At 38.4% G+C, this 14,620-nt stretch overlaps 1 protein-coding gene across 5 annotated transcripts in view; it reads right to left on the reverse strand.

Moving 5' to 3' along the window:
* Haspin (haspin) overlaps window positions 1–14,620 on the reverse strand; it is a 369,818-nt gene that overhangs the window by 154,139 nt on the left and 201,059 nt on the right. For all 5 annotated transcript variants that reach the window (XM_068229912.1, XM_067156416.2, XM_067156420.2 and 2 more), the window contains 2 exons: window positions 11,557–11,745; window positions 6,408–6,519 (listed from right to left, as the gene is read on the reverse strand). In XM_068229912.1, the coding sequence (XP_068086013.1) occupies window positions 6,408–6,519; window positions 11,557–11,745 (301 nt within the window). The remainder of the gene's footprint in view (window positions 1–6,407; window positions 6,520–11,556; window positions 11,746–14,620) is intronic.

Genomic DNA, 14,620 nt, shown 5'->3' on the forward strand with positions numbered 1-14,620 from the left:
ATATAGATGTTGATTCCCATAGGGAATCTGAAATATTTGTCCTGAATGAGCAAATTTATAATACCAATATAAATGGTCCATTATTGGACATTATAAATTTTCCAGCTAGCTCATTCTTGGTTGCCAGCGTTTCGCCCTCGTGTGCTAGGGTGGGCTCATCAGTTGGTACCTAGCACACCTACCAATACGCTGGCTAGTGCATACCGTGGAGGCCACTGCGTAGGCTAACTGGAGCCACCGGCAGTGCCAATGCACTAAGAGACTTTGTCTCATCACTAAAAATTGATGCCTGCTTGGCCATCAGATGATATAGATGTTGATTCCCATAGGGAATCTGAAATATTTGTCCTGAATGAGCAAATTTATAATACCAATATAAATGGTCCATTATTGGACATTATAAATTTTCCAGCTAGCTCATTCTTGGTTGCCAGCGTTTCGCCCTCGTGTGCTAGGGTGGGCTCATCAGTTGGTACCTAGCACACCTACCAATACGCTGGCTAGTGCATACCGTGGGAATCAACATCTATATCATCTGATGGCCAAGCAGGCATCAATTTTTAGTGATGAGACAAAGTCTCTTAGTGCATTGGCACTGCCGGTGGCTCCAGTTAGCCTACGCAGTGGCCTCCACGGTATGCACTAGCCAGCGTATTGGTAGGTGTGCTAGGTACCAACTGATGAGCCCACCCTAGCACACGAGGGCGAAACGCTGGCAACCAAGAATGAGCTAGCTGGAAAATTTATAATGTCCAATAATGGACCATTTATATTGGTATTATAAATTTGCTCATTCAGGACAAATATTTCAGATTCCCTATGGGAATCAACATCTATATCATCTGATGGCCAAGCAGGCATCAATTTTTAGTGATGAGACAAAGTCTCTTAGTGCATTGGCACTGCCGGTGGCTCCAGTTAGCCTACGCAGTGGCCTCCACGGTATGCACTAGCCAGCGTATTGGTAGGTGTGCTAGGTACCAACTGATGAGCCCACCCTAGCACACGAGGGCGAAACGCTGGCAACCAAGAATGAGCTAGCTGGAAAATTTATAATGTCCAATAATGGACCATTTATATTGGTATTATAAATTTGCTCATTCAGGACAAATATTTCAGATTCCCTATGGGAATCAACATCTATATCATCTGATGGCCAAGCAGGCATCAATTTTTAGTGATGAGACAAAGTCTCTTAGTGCATTGGCACTGCCGGTGGCTCCAGTTAGCCTACGCAGTGGCCTCCACGGTATGCACTAGCCAGCGTATTGGTAGGTGTGCTAGGTACCAACTGATGAGCCCACCCTAGCACACGAGGGCGAAACGCTGGCAACCAAGAATGAGCTAGCTGGAAAATTTATAATGTCCAATAATGGACCATTTATATTGGTATTATAAATTTGCTCATTCAGGACAAATATTTCAGATTCCCTATGGGAATCAACATCTATATCATCTGATGGCCAAGCAGGCATCAATTTTTAGTGATGAGACAAAGTCTCTTAGTGCATTGGCACTGCCGGTGGCTCCAGTTAGCCTACGCAGTGGCCTCCACGGTATGCACTAGCCAGCGTATTGGTAGGTGTGCTAGGTACCAACTGATGAGCCCACCCTAGCACACGAGGGCGAAACGCTGGCAACCAAGAATGAGCTAGCTGGAAAATTTATAATGTCCAATAATGGACCATTTATATTGGTATTATAAATTTGCTCATTCAGGACAAATATTTCAGATTCCCTATGGGAATCAACATCTATATCATCTGATGGCCAAGCAGGCATCAATTTTTAGTGATGAGACAAAGTCTCTTAGTGCATTGGCACTGCCGGTGGCTCCAGTTAGCCTACGCAGTGGCCTCCACGGTATGCACTAGCCAGCGTATTGGTAGGTGTGCTAGGTACCAACTGATGAGCCCACCCTAGCACACGAGGGCGAAACGCTGGCAACCAAGAATGAGCTAGCTGGAAAATTTATAATGTCCAATAATGGACCATTTATATTGGTATTATAAATTTGCTCATTCAGGACAAATATTTCAGATTCCCTATGGGAATCAACATCTATATCAAACTTCAGCATAACGTCATCATCCAGATTGTATTTTCTTTGTTTTCCTTTTAAATTGCAGATGTGAGCCTTTGGGGCACTTATTTGGGCACTCCAGGTGCGATCATTGTAAATAATTTGAGTTATGAATACAAACTTATGCTCAAAATTCTGATCACAGCGAAAGTGTTCCTCATTTCGTAGTTTAATGTAATTGTATGAGTTCCCCATGATCCTCTCGTCATAAGAACCCAACTAGCGACCACTTCTGCCGACTGCAGCTGAGCTGGTGCCCGTATGCAAGAGAAGATGAGCAGGTAGGTATGATCCTGCAGTATTGATGTGCCCTGTAGGGTATAATATACCGATCGAGAGTTCACTTAATCTTTTTCTTTTTCATATGCATTGTTTTTCATGTTTTTATGTTTTGAACGGCTGACGATGACCTGGACTAGGGTCGAAACCGATCCCATTTCTAATTACTACTAAATAAGAATGTAATCACTACATTTCTTTCTCTTATGTATTGAATAGGTTGAACCTCTTTTTCAATTATTTCATTTTTAACGTTAATACTTTCAATACGGAACAATGAAATTTTTATCTTTAAATGCACAAGTTAACCAAGTTAAACAAAAAGCCTTCTCTTACATGGGCCTTAAGATCAAGATCGGTAAATTAGGAAAAGATATCGACTTCCTGAAACAATGCATATCCTACAATCTTATCGGTAAATTAGGAAAAGATATCGACTTCCTGAAACAATGCATATCCTACAATCTTCCCACCAAATTTCTTCAAAGTTGTACCAGAAAAAACATTTCTTCTCCTCACATGTTAAAAACCCAAAGAATAACCAACAAAATTTGGTTAAAAAACGAAATTCGTTTCTTATACAAGAAAAAATCATTTTTAAACAACAGATTATACGAAACACATCTAGGAATTGCTAATCTTCTCCCGAGTGTACAATGGAACCTCTTCCTAACTCAAGTAGACAATTATTTCATGTACTGTCAATTAAACAATAAACCCTAGAGAAAATACTCAAAATTCCTAAGAACAACCCTTCTTCACATAAATTTCAGCTTAAGAACCTTAACACACCCTCCAAAACTATTGAACAATTCCATCCTCCCATTGTAAATCTATCTAAAACAACTCTGAGTGATGTTGAAAACTCAATTCTTTCGAAGGGACTCAAACACAATTGGCCCAATCTCAACACTTTCAATGTAGCCACCAATTTAATTATTGAATCTGAAAAAGTCATTAACAAAATGCCAACAGATGAACAAGATGAAATCAGATATGAAGTAAAAAGAAAACTCGAAAAAATCTTCATTAACAATAACAAAAACATTTCTCTTAATAATAATGATATTAATAATTTAATTAATGATAATAAAATCATTTCAGCTCTTAAAAAGAAAATCAATGACAATAATCTCATTATCACCAAATCTGATAAAGGCAACACTATAGTTATAATGGAAAAAACTGACTACTTAGATAAAACCAAAAAAATTTTCAGTGACCCTTCTTTTTCTATAGTAAAAAAAGACCCAACCACAAAAATCCAACGCCTACTCAAACATACTTTAAAAAACGCTTCCTTTCTCGTCACAGATCAAGAAGAAACTAAATTAATAAACATGAACCCAGGACTACCCACTGCCAAAGCCCTCCCTAAAATTCACAAAACTAACATTCCCATCCGTCCAATAATCAGTTACAGACCCAGTCCCCTATACAACACTTCTAAATTCATCCAAACATTTTTACTAAAAAATTATCGATTTTTATCCAACAAATCTATCAAAAACACTTCTGATCTAATCAACAAATTAAAGAATTTTGAAATCCAATCAAATTTTTCTCTCCATTCTTTTGAGATTGTAAACATGTACCCTAGTATTGCAATTTCAAAATTATTCCCCATTATAAACAACAACCTAAACAAATTCAGTAACCTAAGTAAACTTGAAATTCAAGACTTCATGTCTATTTTAAAATTAGTTCTCAACAATAATTATTTTACCTTTGACAACACCATTTATCAACAAGATGGCTTGGCTATGGGCTCACCAGCTTCTGGCATTCTTGCTGAAATTTACCTCGACTTCTTAGAAAAACACAAAAATTAATAATAATAATAATAATAATAATAATTTCTCCAACATCCTCTTTTGGGCCAGATATGTCGATGACACATCAGTAATTTTAAATGAGGAATCAACCAACGCAGCCTCTACACTTCTTCATCTCAACAACTTAGACTCTAACATTAAATTCACCCTCGAATCAGAACACAACCAAACTCTTAATTTTCTACACCTAACTATCACTAGACATCCTTCTTCTTTATCTTACAAAATTTTCAGAAAACCAACCCAAACAGCAACCACAATACAACAAGATTCTTCGCACCCTCAAGCTCATAAACGTCTTACTTATAACAGCTTAATTTTTCGTGCTTTCAACACCCCTATGTCCAAAAAAGATTTAAATAACGAATTAAACACCATCTGCAACATCGCTAAATTCAATGGCTTTAACAACTCCTTCATAAACCGCATCATCAACAAATTCAAAAACACCGTTCAAAAACCACTTTATCTAAAGACACAATAAAACCAACTGCTTTGTCCACTTTCACTTTCACTCAGGATGCTTATAAAATAACTAATATTTTTTAAAAACATAACATGAACATTTCTTTTAGAACTAACAATAGAAATCTTGATATCTTAAACAACTCTAGATCTCTAAATAAGTCTAATGCTTTTTCTAAATCTGGTGTATACAGATTCAAATGCAACAACTGCAATTCCTCCTACGTCGGACAAACTGGCCGCAACTTCAATATCAGGTACTCAGAACATGTCAACGCCATTAAATACAACAGATTCTCTGCCATAGGACAGCACATACAAGACTCCAAGCATAGTTTCACCAGTATTGACAATGACATGAAAATACTTAAAATCATTAACAAAACATTACTGAAAATTGCTTTATCCACCTTGACCAGTCAACCCTAATTTCAATTTAAACAACATTTCTGAAAAACCCAACATCCTTTTAGACTTCTAATTCTTCTTTTCAAAAATTCCAAATTCCAAAACTCCAATTCTATTTTCCATGCCTTACAAAGTTCCCACCCACATTTTCTACCTCCAATAACCCACCCTAAACTACCCCTCCTTCATTTCCCTATCTTATCCTCCCTCAACACCATTTAACTTCAATTTCTTTTATTCTTCTCTTATTTCACTATCACTCTTCCTCTATTAATTTATTCTATTCTACCTTTTCTATTTTAAAAAAAATCTTTTTCTCTTTCATATGCATTGTTTTTCATGTTTTTTATGTTTTGAACGGCTGGCGATGACCTGGACTAGGGTTGAAACCGGTCCCATTTCTAATTACTATTAAATAAGAATGTAATCACTACATTTCTTTCTCTTATGTATTGAATAGGTTGAACCTCTTTTTCAATTGTTTAACTTTTAACGTCCATACACATTGACGCCCATCACGCTGTGTCAAGGGAAATCTGGATTCATCTGTGAACAACACAGGTCTCCATTGGCGAAGTTACTAGTTGACGTGAGTATGGGCAAACAGAGGCGAGCTGAGCGATATTGCTGCATTAAACAGGGCACTTGAACAGGATGTCTGGGTCATACGGACACTTCTCTTAACCTGTTCCATACTGTCTGGTCAGACACCGTGACTCCAGTCACCCTCCTGAGGTCTTGGTGCAGTTCTCTGGCAGTTGCTGAACGTCGCCGCAACGCACAAATGGTCAGATATCAGTCACCCTGTGGGGTTGTCATGCGTCAACAACCTTGTCCAACCCCCCTTTTGAACTGGCCTGTCTCACTGTAGCAATTCCACAAGCGTTAAATAACTGACGGAGAGACAATGAGATCCACAGCAACACGACGAAAAGTCCATCCTTCCTGGATCTAAGTGACGGCCCTTGTGACTTGAACCTCATTAAGATGTCTCATGGGATGTACTGGTTTACGTATGTGTTCAAATGACCGCAGCAGTCTGTATACCCCACAAAGACACACCGCTATTCACTTTGTTTTGAGGGGTCACCTGACAGTTTAATGCATGACTACGCCTACAGATGGAGTATAATTTCGATTTGACATACCCTGAGGTCTCAATGTATGCTGTACGACCATTGGAACCCCATCTACCAAATTAACGTTCACTACCAGACGTTACAAAACATGTTCCCCTAATTTTTTCGAACTGTGTACTTTAATATCGAATAAAAGGGGTCATTATAATTGTCCAAAATTACTCCCATGTGATGGTACTATAGAAGTTCATGCCTCACCTGTCAGGGAAAGCCTCGCTGAAAGGCAGGGGTTCAGTCTGTCTGCAACGTTGTAGCACCACGTCTCTTGCTGTGATCACAGATTCTACTTCATCCAGTACTTCATCATTACCTAGAGAAAAAATATATATATGGTATATCCCATTGTGAGATCAAAATTCACATTTAAAAAAAGAACCTTTTAGCACATGAACACCTTGAATTTTCATCCATCATTAGTAGAAAAATTTCAGTGGACACTATAACTGATGTAGGACGGGGATTAACCTAGGGCATAAAATTAGATATCAGAAGGCAATAACCACACCTTCTTTCTTGCTATTTCTTGTACGTCGTACGCTCATGACATACAGTATCTTCTGGTGACAATGGGATAGGACAGGAAAACAAATGTGGCCTGAATTAAGGTACAGGCCTGGCATTTGGCGGGTGTGAAAACAGGAAAACACAGAGAAACATCTTCAGGACTGCCGAAAGTAGGGTTCGAACTATCTATCTCCTGAATGTAAGGTAAGCAAACAGCTACAAACTTCAAACCCCATAGATAACTCAATATTTTGACTATAAGTAAGTTTATTTACAGAACGGTAGGGGAAGTGACATCAACACTATTACAGACTGATTCAATCTCACTTTGTTTCCGGAGACAACTGCATTTCGACGTCTGGTAATCACTATAGAAGGACAGAACATTACTTTGTCTTTATTCAATTTCAATGGCAGTCGCTTTATCCCTATGGTGTGTGATACAAAATAAAGAGATTACTACCTTACGGTTACATAAACGTCGATTTCACTGAACTCTCAAAAAGTACCAATAGCAAAAGATTAAAACAATTCTAAATACTGGAAACAAAGTTCCTAATACCAGAACACTGTATAAGAAAAGTAAATCAATAAGAAATCACTACCGTCAATCATGCTATTTATCGCAGCCCATGTGCTAGAAATGTTGTCGTGTGGGCTAAAGAGAATCCTCATTAGAGAGTTGAGTTGGAAAGGAACCCGCCTCACGTAATGATATGGGCAGCGATGATATCACATCTGCTTCGTCCGTACTTTTTTTTAAAGGAATGTGAATGGCACAAATTATTAACACATATTACAAACAGGGTTAATACCCCAGTTTGGGAAAAGGGGCCTCACAGAACACATATGGTTGCAGCAAGACGGAACGCCTATTCACTACGCTCTTGCAGTGCGCGAGTTCCTAAACGAACATTTCCTAGGACGGTGAATAGGCCGTGATTCACTAGCAACACCAGCTCCCTTTAAATGGCCACTAAGAAGTCCTGACTTCACCACACCTGACAACTTGTTATGGGAAGTCATTAAGGCGCATGTACCTGCATGTCGTTATGCCACGAACGAAGTACTGTGCAAAGCTGTTGAGGAAGCATTTCGCAATATATCATTGGACATGCTCGGAAATACAGTGAAACTCGGTTAAGAAGTTCGAACTATCTATCTCCTGAAGTGTGACATTCTTGGTCCCTTGATCGATTGCATTAAGATATATGTATATTTATCCCGCTTAAAGTGTTCTGTTGTAAATATATTTCCTGGTTAAACAGTTCAAATTTTAGAGCCCCTTGAGATAGAAAACGTCTGCTCAGAGCAGCTCATGGTTAGAACCTACCAGTCCCCGTGCAAGTTGAATCCTGTGTTAGACCGTTTGCGCCTGTCATGGAGCCTCTCCGGACTTGCCAATGCCATATGACGTCACGCTATGACATGACGACACCAACACCAGATGCTCACTCTCACCTTGTGGAATCGAATTGAACCCACTCAACCGTTTACACCAAGCAGAATAGAATCGAATGGGATTCTAAGCTGGAAACACAAAGCACACAATGGATGGTTTGATAAAACATTAATGCAGTAAGTTGCGTGCTGTGACAGGGTGAAGTCATTAATCGAGGTGGCATCAACATTAATTAAAAACCGAAAAATGTATTTGTCCACAACACAGCAGCTTCTTATGCATTACCGCACTGTTTGTTAGGAATACATGAACGACAACCGTAGGGAATGCCACTTACCAAATTGTTCACGGTAAATACTGTACATTCCAAGCCATATAAATTATCAGTAATCGTACTGACATACCGTACTGTATATGGACTCCAAAATGATAATATGATTCTGAAATAAGGTCAACAATAATTCTGAAATAAAGTACCGTATAGGCCTAATCTACCACAAAATTGAATATTCTAACCTGTTTGATTTTTCATTCCCTTGCTTATTTCCTTCCAGACATTCTCTCTTATGTTGTTGTTGAAATAATGCTTATGGCTCTTGTCGTACAGGAAATTACGTTTTGGAATTAAATCGATAAGATTTTCCGTGTCCATTATTAGTTAGGTGAATAAACTATTGCGAAACAAAGAAACATCCTGATTCTATGCAGGAAACAGTCGACTTGCCAGCTGATACATATTATGCCGCCAAACAGCTGGCCGAAAGATCCCGATCGTCTATGAAGTTGAACGAATGTTGACAACCAGCTGGGTGTTGGTGAGAGGGGGCCTGATACCCGGACGCAGAGGCATTGTGATACCACGTGTTGGTATAAAATTGAAAGTTATTTTTATTTTTACCTTTATACGAGCTAAATATTGTATTATCGTGTCACTCGTAATTATTACATCGCATTATTAGAACGTAGCACAAGAATGAGGAGACATGAAATAAAATTCTTGCGGGGGGAAAAAACCATTTACGTTTAGATGTGCTAGTGTTGCTACTGTGCCTTTATCACTCGCACGTAATACCCCAATACTTTCTCACGCACTCATTTCTGCAACTTCGAACCTGCTTTTCTTTTCTTCATTACCTTTAGCATGAAGAGAATTAAAGCAGGAAAATAAACTCAATATCGGCTTGTCCATGCAGTACTTGCAAAACAGCCAGAAACTACGCCCATGGCCGTGACAACTAGTAGGAATCCAGAGGCGATATAGGCCTATGAATAGGTTCTAAGAATCTCTAAGAATAAGTTGCCGATATCCCGTCTGCTGCTGTTAACCTGAAGAAGATGTTGGGGGGTGTGAAAAAATGAGGCGGTTTATGGAAGGTTCAGTCAGTGTGCCTCAGAACACATGGAAGGCAAATTGGGAAATGGAGAGGTTTAGAGTTTTTTTTTTTTCAAGCTGCTTTACTTCGTACCGACACAGATAGGTCTTACGGCGACGATGGGACAGGAAAAGGCTAGGAATGGGAAGGAAGCGACTGTAACCTTGATTAAGGTACAGCCTCGTGTAAAAATGGGAAACCATGGAACACCATCTTCAGGGCTGCCGACAGTGGGGTTCGAACCCACTATCTCCCGAATACTGAATACTGGCCGCACTTAAGCAACTGCAGCTATCCAGCTCGGTGGTTTATACTTCAAGAAAGCAGTAAAATCCTAAAACAGTCAACCCTGGACAATTTCGTTTCCAAGTAGGAGCCTAGACTTTTGTGTTTGGAAATGTATTTATTGTCTAATGCAGTATGGAATTTACATAATGTACGGTCACCATCTACCGTTTTAATGTTCTTAATATTTCTTTTATCTCTTGTGCAAGGTTTTATATAATATGTTCCCTTCTCTTATCAAGAGTTTTTATAATACAGCATGTTAAATTACAGTATTACTTTATCTCTAAAAATACATGTCATGATAATCTAATACTGTATTTATATTGTGGCTTTATTTTAGCAGCTCTTACAGTTCAGTTATTATGAGTTTCGACTTGACGTTTGAGCGCTGCCTTTTGGCGGAGGGTAAGTGAATTAATCGACAGCCAATCATAGGCAGCCGATCGCTCCGAAAGAGCGCGTTAAACTCGAGTTCCGGTTAGCAGTGTTGTCGTCCTGTTGTTTACGGTAACCACGTGCTATCAGCTGTGTGTTGTATTGAGCTCAGTTCTTTTCGCGGTCTTTGTGTGTCTTTGTGCAAGGCTGTTGTTCGTTTACAGTATATTTCGTAGTGTAGAGTTTATAAAAGTATTGTTTATTTTTTTAATAGTATAGCGCGTTATATTGTATTGAATAGTGTGTAAAAAGTGATCTAGTTTATATAGTAGCTTAGTTTAATATTTCGTTCGGTAGTTATATTGTAGGTTAATTTTAGGCCCGTGTGTGAATTTGATATTCTGTCATGTCCGTATGGCCGTATAAGTGCGGAGGACTGGAGCAACGTTGTGAGACACACGAAATCAGAGATGATTAAAGCTTGGGAGAAAGAAAGTCTTACAGACGATTATGTGGAAGAGTTTATTATCTCTTTAGGGTCAGGCGAGAGTGACACCTCAACAGACGATGACAATGCCGATAGTGACTCAGAAATGAGTGGTGTGTTCCCTTAGGATTATTTCCTTCATTAGGGGAAATTGAATCTAACAGCAACGCGAGCTCTTCTACATGGTGAGTCGAAATTTAATTTAATTTACTCACGTTTTATCTTTTCGAGCATTGATATATGTTTGTCTTGTAGTCTTATCCTAAATGTGTTGTGTATTGTTGTTCAACTTATGTGAATTATGTATGTTGCTACAAAGAATAATTGATTATAGACATATTCCAGTATATATATTTCCGTTCGTGTTGTGTCGTAAATCAGCTGTTTGAATTCGTAGCAGTTTGGCACCACAGTCTGACTTCCGGTTAACTGTCAAGTCGAAACTCATAAAAACGGAACTATAGTCTATTTTGCTATTGTTCACAAACAAGGAAATCTGTTGGCTGTGTGTTTCACATGTATGTCAAAGTACATAATAAGTTTTCATACAGATATATTGGACACTTAATACTTAACTAGCGTAACCTAAATAACATTTGATACTTAACAGTTACAGGGGTACGGGAACTTCTCGCCCACCCTGTAGAGTGAAGTGCAATAAATTTAATATTTGGAACTTGTCTTGATTTTCTGTTTTACAATGGACATTTCTCTAGATCACCACTGTTAATCCGCGAAGAAGATAACCGAGAGTCTGTATGTTCGTATTATATACAGATACTGATTCAGCAATATTACATTTATGTTAATTTCCTTACAGAATGATAGGTATAACACAAAAACTACCAGGGTGAAAAGGTACTCAAAACTTACAATTTGAGCACATTCTAAAAAAGAAGGAAACATAACATAACTTACCAATAGAAGATCTGGAATCGTCAGATACCACAGTGCTGACGTCTTTGAGAACGGACAGCGTGGAGTTAACAAAGACATCACGGAAACCAAGAGACTTTTCTTCAACAACAGATGTCCGTGACATGGGAAAGACCATACGGTGGGACATTGATCTGTGCATCAGGCTCATGTCCAAGCAGGAAACAGAAACTGTGGATGAATCACACAAATATCAGGAAATAAGGCTCCAACACAAACGTGAAGGAAGGATGCACAATAAACACTTGGAAAGATTCTTTTACTTTAACACTCTGCCCTCAAACATTTTCCTAGCCATGTCGTCTCCCAACTTGTAATTATTTCAGTTAGTTTTTGCCATACTGGGAGATGTATTATGAAACACTTATTTACATATTTACAACAAGTTCGTACAGGTTCAAAATGCAAAAATATTGTATAAAAAGACATAAGAAAGAAACAGATAGGTTTTTCCCACATTTTCATTGGAATTTCTGGAGGGTGTGATACTTTTCAAAGCACAGTCCTGGTTGCTTCTCACAGGTTTTGCAGAAGTGAACCGTTTCTCGCCTCGCCAACAGAACTTTCCTCTTGCTGCAAACCTTGCGTTCCTTCTACTGTGACTTCCTTCCATGAACATCATACAGACTGTTTCTGAAGTGGAGTATTTCTCTGAATGTTTAGTTTCGCGTGTTTGTTAGTCTCATTCGTAACGGAGGTTTGTAGCGGGTCTGTAAAAATATAATTGCCGGTAATGTAATTCTGTAACAGGCCTATTGCCATGGCCTACAAATCCACTTACCTAAAAGGGAATTTAGGCAGGCCTACATCACCTGTAGTCCACATCCCCAAGTTGTATTAGAATTTTGTATATGTCGGCGAGGTCCGGGTCGTGGCAACACATTATCATCTCACCTAACATTACACGCATCGCTGTAATTATTATTATTAATCAGATCACTTTCATCATTTGCCTTGAAAAGTTCATCACTTTCATTGTCACTATTCGTAAATTCAGTCGAAATTGTCACCAATATTTCATCCTCTGTCAAGCCAGGCACCGCCATATTCCCACGATCGCTTCCCATTGAGCATATACGTCACCAAGGAAACAGAGTAATATTGCCTTCGCATTCTAAAAAAAAGCTGTCTGAAATTTGTTATCACAGTGCCCAGAAGACAGCACTCATTGAATAATAAACAGAAGTCGTAATGTGTCCACAGAGCAGTTAAGCGACACAAAACCGTGTTCACAACTAAGTATTTTTTTATTTTTTATTTAATTTTCCACCTTGTCGATACACTAAATTGCTTAAGGCAACTTATTGGTTAAAAGTGGTACATGTATCGTATATTATCAACATCTTCAGCCACATAACACTGTTTAGATGAAACATTCACATAATGACAAAGTATCAATGTTGTAGAGGAAGTGTCCTTAAAATTATAATTTTAATTATAATTTATAATTATAATTTTAAGGACACGTCCTCTAAAACATTTATACTTTGTCATTATACGAATGTTTCATCTAAACAGTGTTATGTGGCTGAAGATGTTGATAATATACGATTCATGTACCACTTTTAACCAATAAGTTGCCTTAAGCAATTTAGCGTATTGACAAGGTGGAAAATAAAAAAATACTCAGTTGTGAATCTCTGTTTAGGTGAATCTGTTTAAGTGCGATACGGACCATAAAGCTGATTTTATGTAAAACAAAACCGTGTGTAGAACAGAGTTCAACACACGAGTGTTAGCACTGAATGGAGGCTGTTAACCTGTTGTCAACATGCGAGCGGAAAGAGTTAAGACCAGCAACTCAACCATAATTTCTTATTCTTCTACTTCCTGGTCTTTTCCTAATTTCAAAAGGTCAACACTCTTCTGGGAATTTAGCTCTATTTTACAGCCTGATTCCCTTCCTAACACCAACCCTATCTGAAGGCAAGTATGCACTACAGTGCGTTTCTGCAGTGGGTTTTTACTGTCATGTGCTAACATTCCAAACTTTTAAAATTCAGCATTTTGAGTTGGATATTCAAGAAAGAATAGAAAGGTAGTACAAGGTCAACCCAACATATTGTGTAAATGTATTAGCAATTATGGAATAATAATAATAATAATAATAATAATAATAATAATAATAATAATAATAATAATAATAATAATAATAATAATAATAATAATAATAATAATAATTGTATGGCCTCAGCTACAGTATGCAGACATTTCCATTTGACTCCATCTGGCTGTCTGCTCGTCAATTTCAACATTCCGTTTTATTCTAGGCCCACTAGATGGCAGACCGAGTAAACCGAAACGCTCTTGGGCGTCTATGGCTGAGATTTAATGAATTTTGTCGAGTAAACACCAAATGTGTCACCAGAGATCTTTTACATGCCGACATTGTACGACATGGAGTGTCTAATGGACTTTTTCCGCCCTTCAAAAATCCGACTACCTCTGCCGGGTTTGAACCCGCTATCTTGGGATCCGGAGGCCGACACTCTACCAACTGATCCACAGAGGCAGCTAATTATGAATGAAAATAAGCAAGACAATGGTGCTGACTAGAATTGGCAGACAAGACCTTAACCCTTTCGCACTCAGCGCACCGATCTATCGGCGCGAAAGGTTATGGCAAGAAAGCTCACGGCGCCGATACATCAGCTCTGTCTTATTTAGGGATTTTGGTCATTTGTGTGGCTGTTAAATCGTAACAATTGATCGTGACGGTACCTTAAAGCGTTGAATTTGCGTTTTACTCTACAGATATATCCACCAGCCCTACAAAATATTTTCATTTTCGACAAATGAAATCTGTTGACCGTGAATGTTTATGCTGTGGTCATTTGAAGTTGTTATTGCGTGGATCTGTTTTTGTTGGCTTATGAATACAACAATTTGATCTTGCTATGAGTTTAGAGTATATTTCGTTTCTTTGGTATATCGTGTGTTCGCTGTACTTCGCAAACTATAATTTTACTCCTTTTCATAACTCCATTGTTGCATGTGCTCGCGTCATCTTTTTATCGTAATGGCTAGGCCATATTCAAGGCCGAAT

This window comes from Anabrus simplex, chromosome 12 (genome assembly GCF_040414725.1).
Source record: "Anabrus simplex isolate iqAnaSimp1 chromosome 12, ASM4041472v1, whole genome shotgun sequence".
NCBI lineage: Eukaryota > Metazoa > Arthropoda > Insecta > Orthoptera > Tettigoniidae > Anabrus > Anabrus simplex.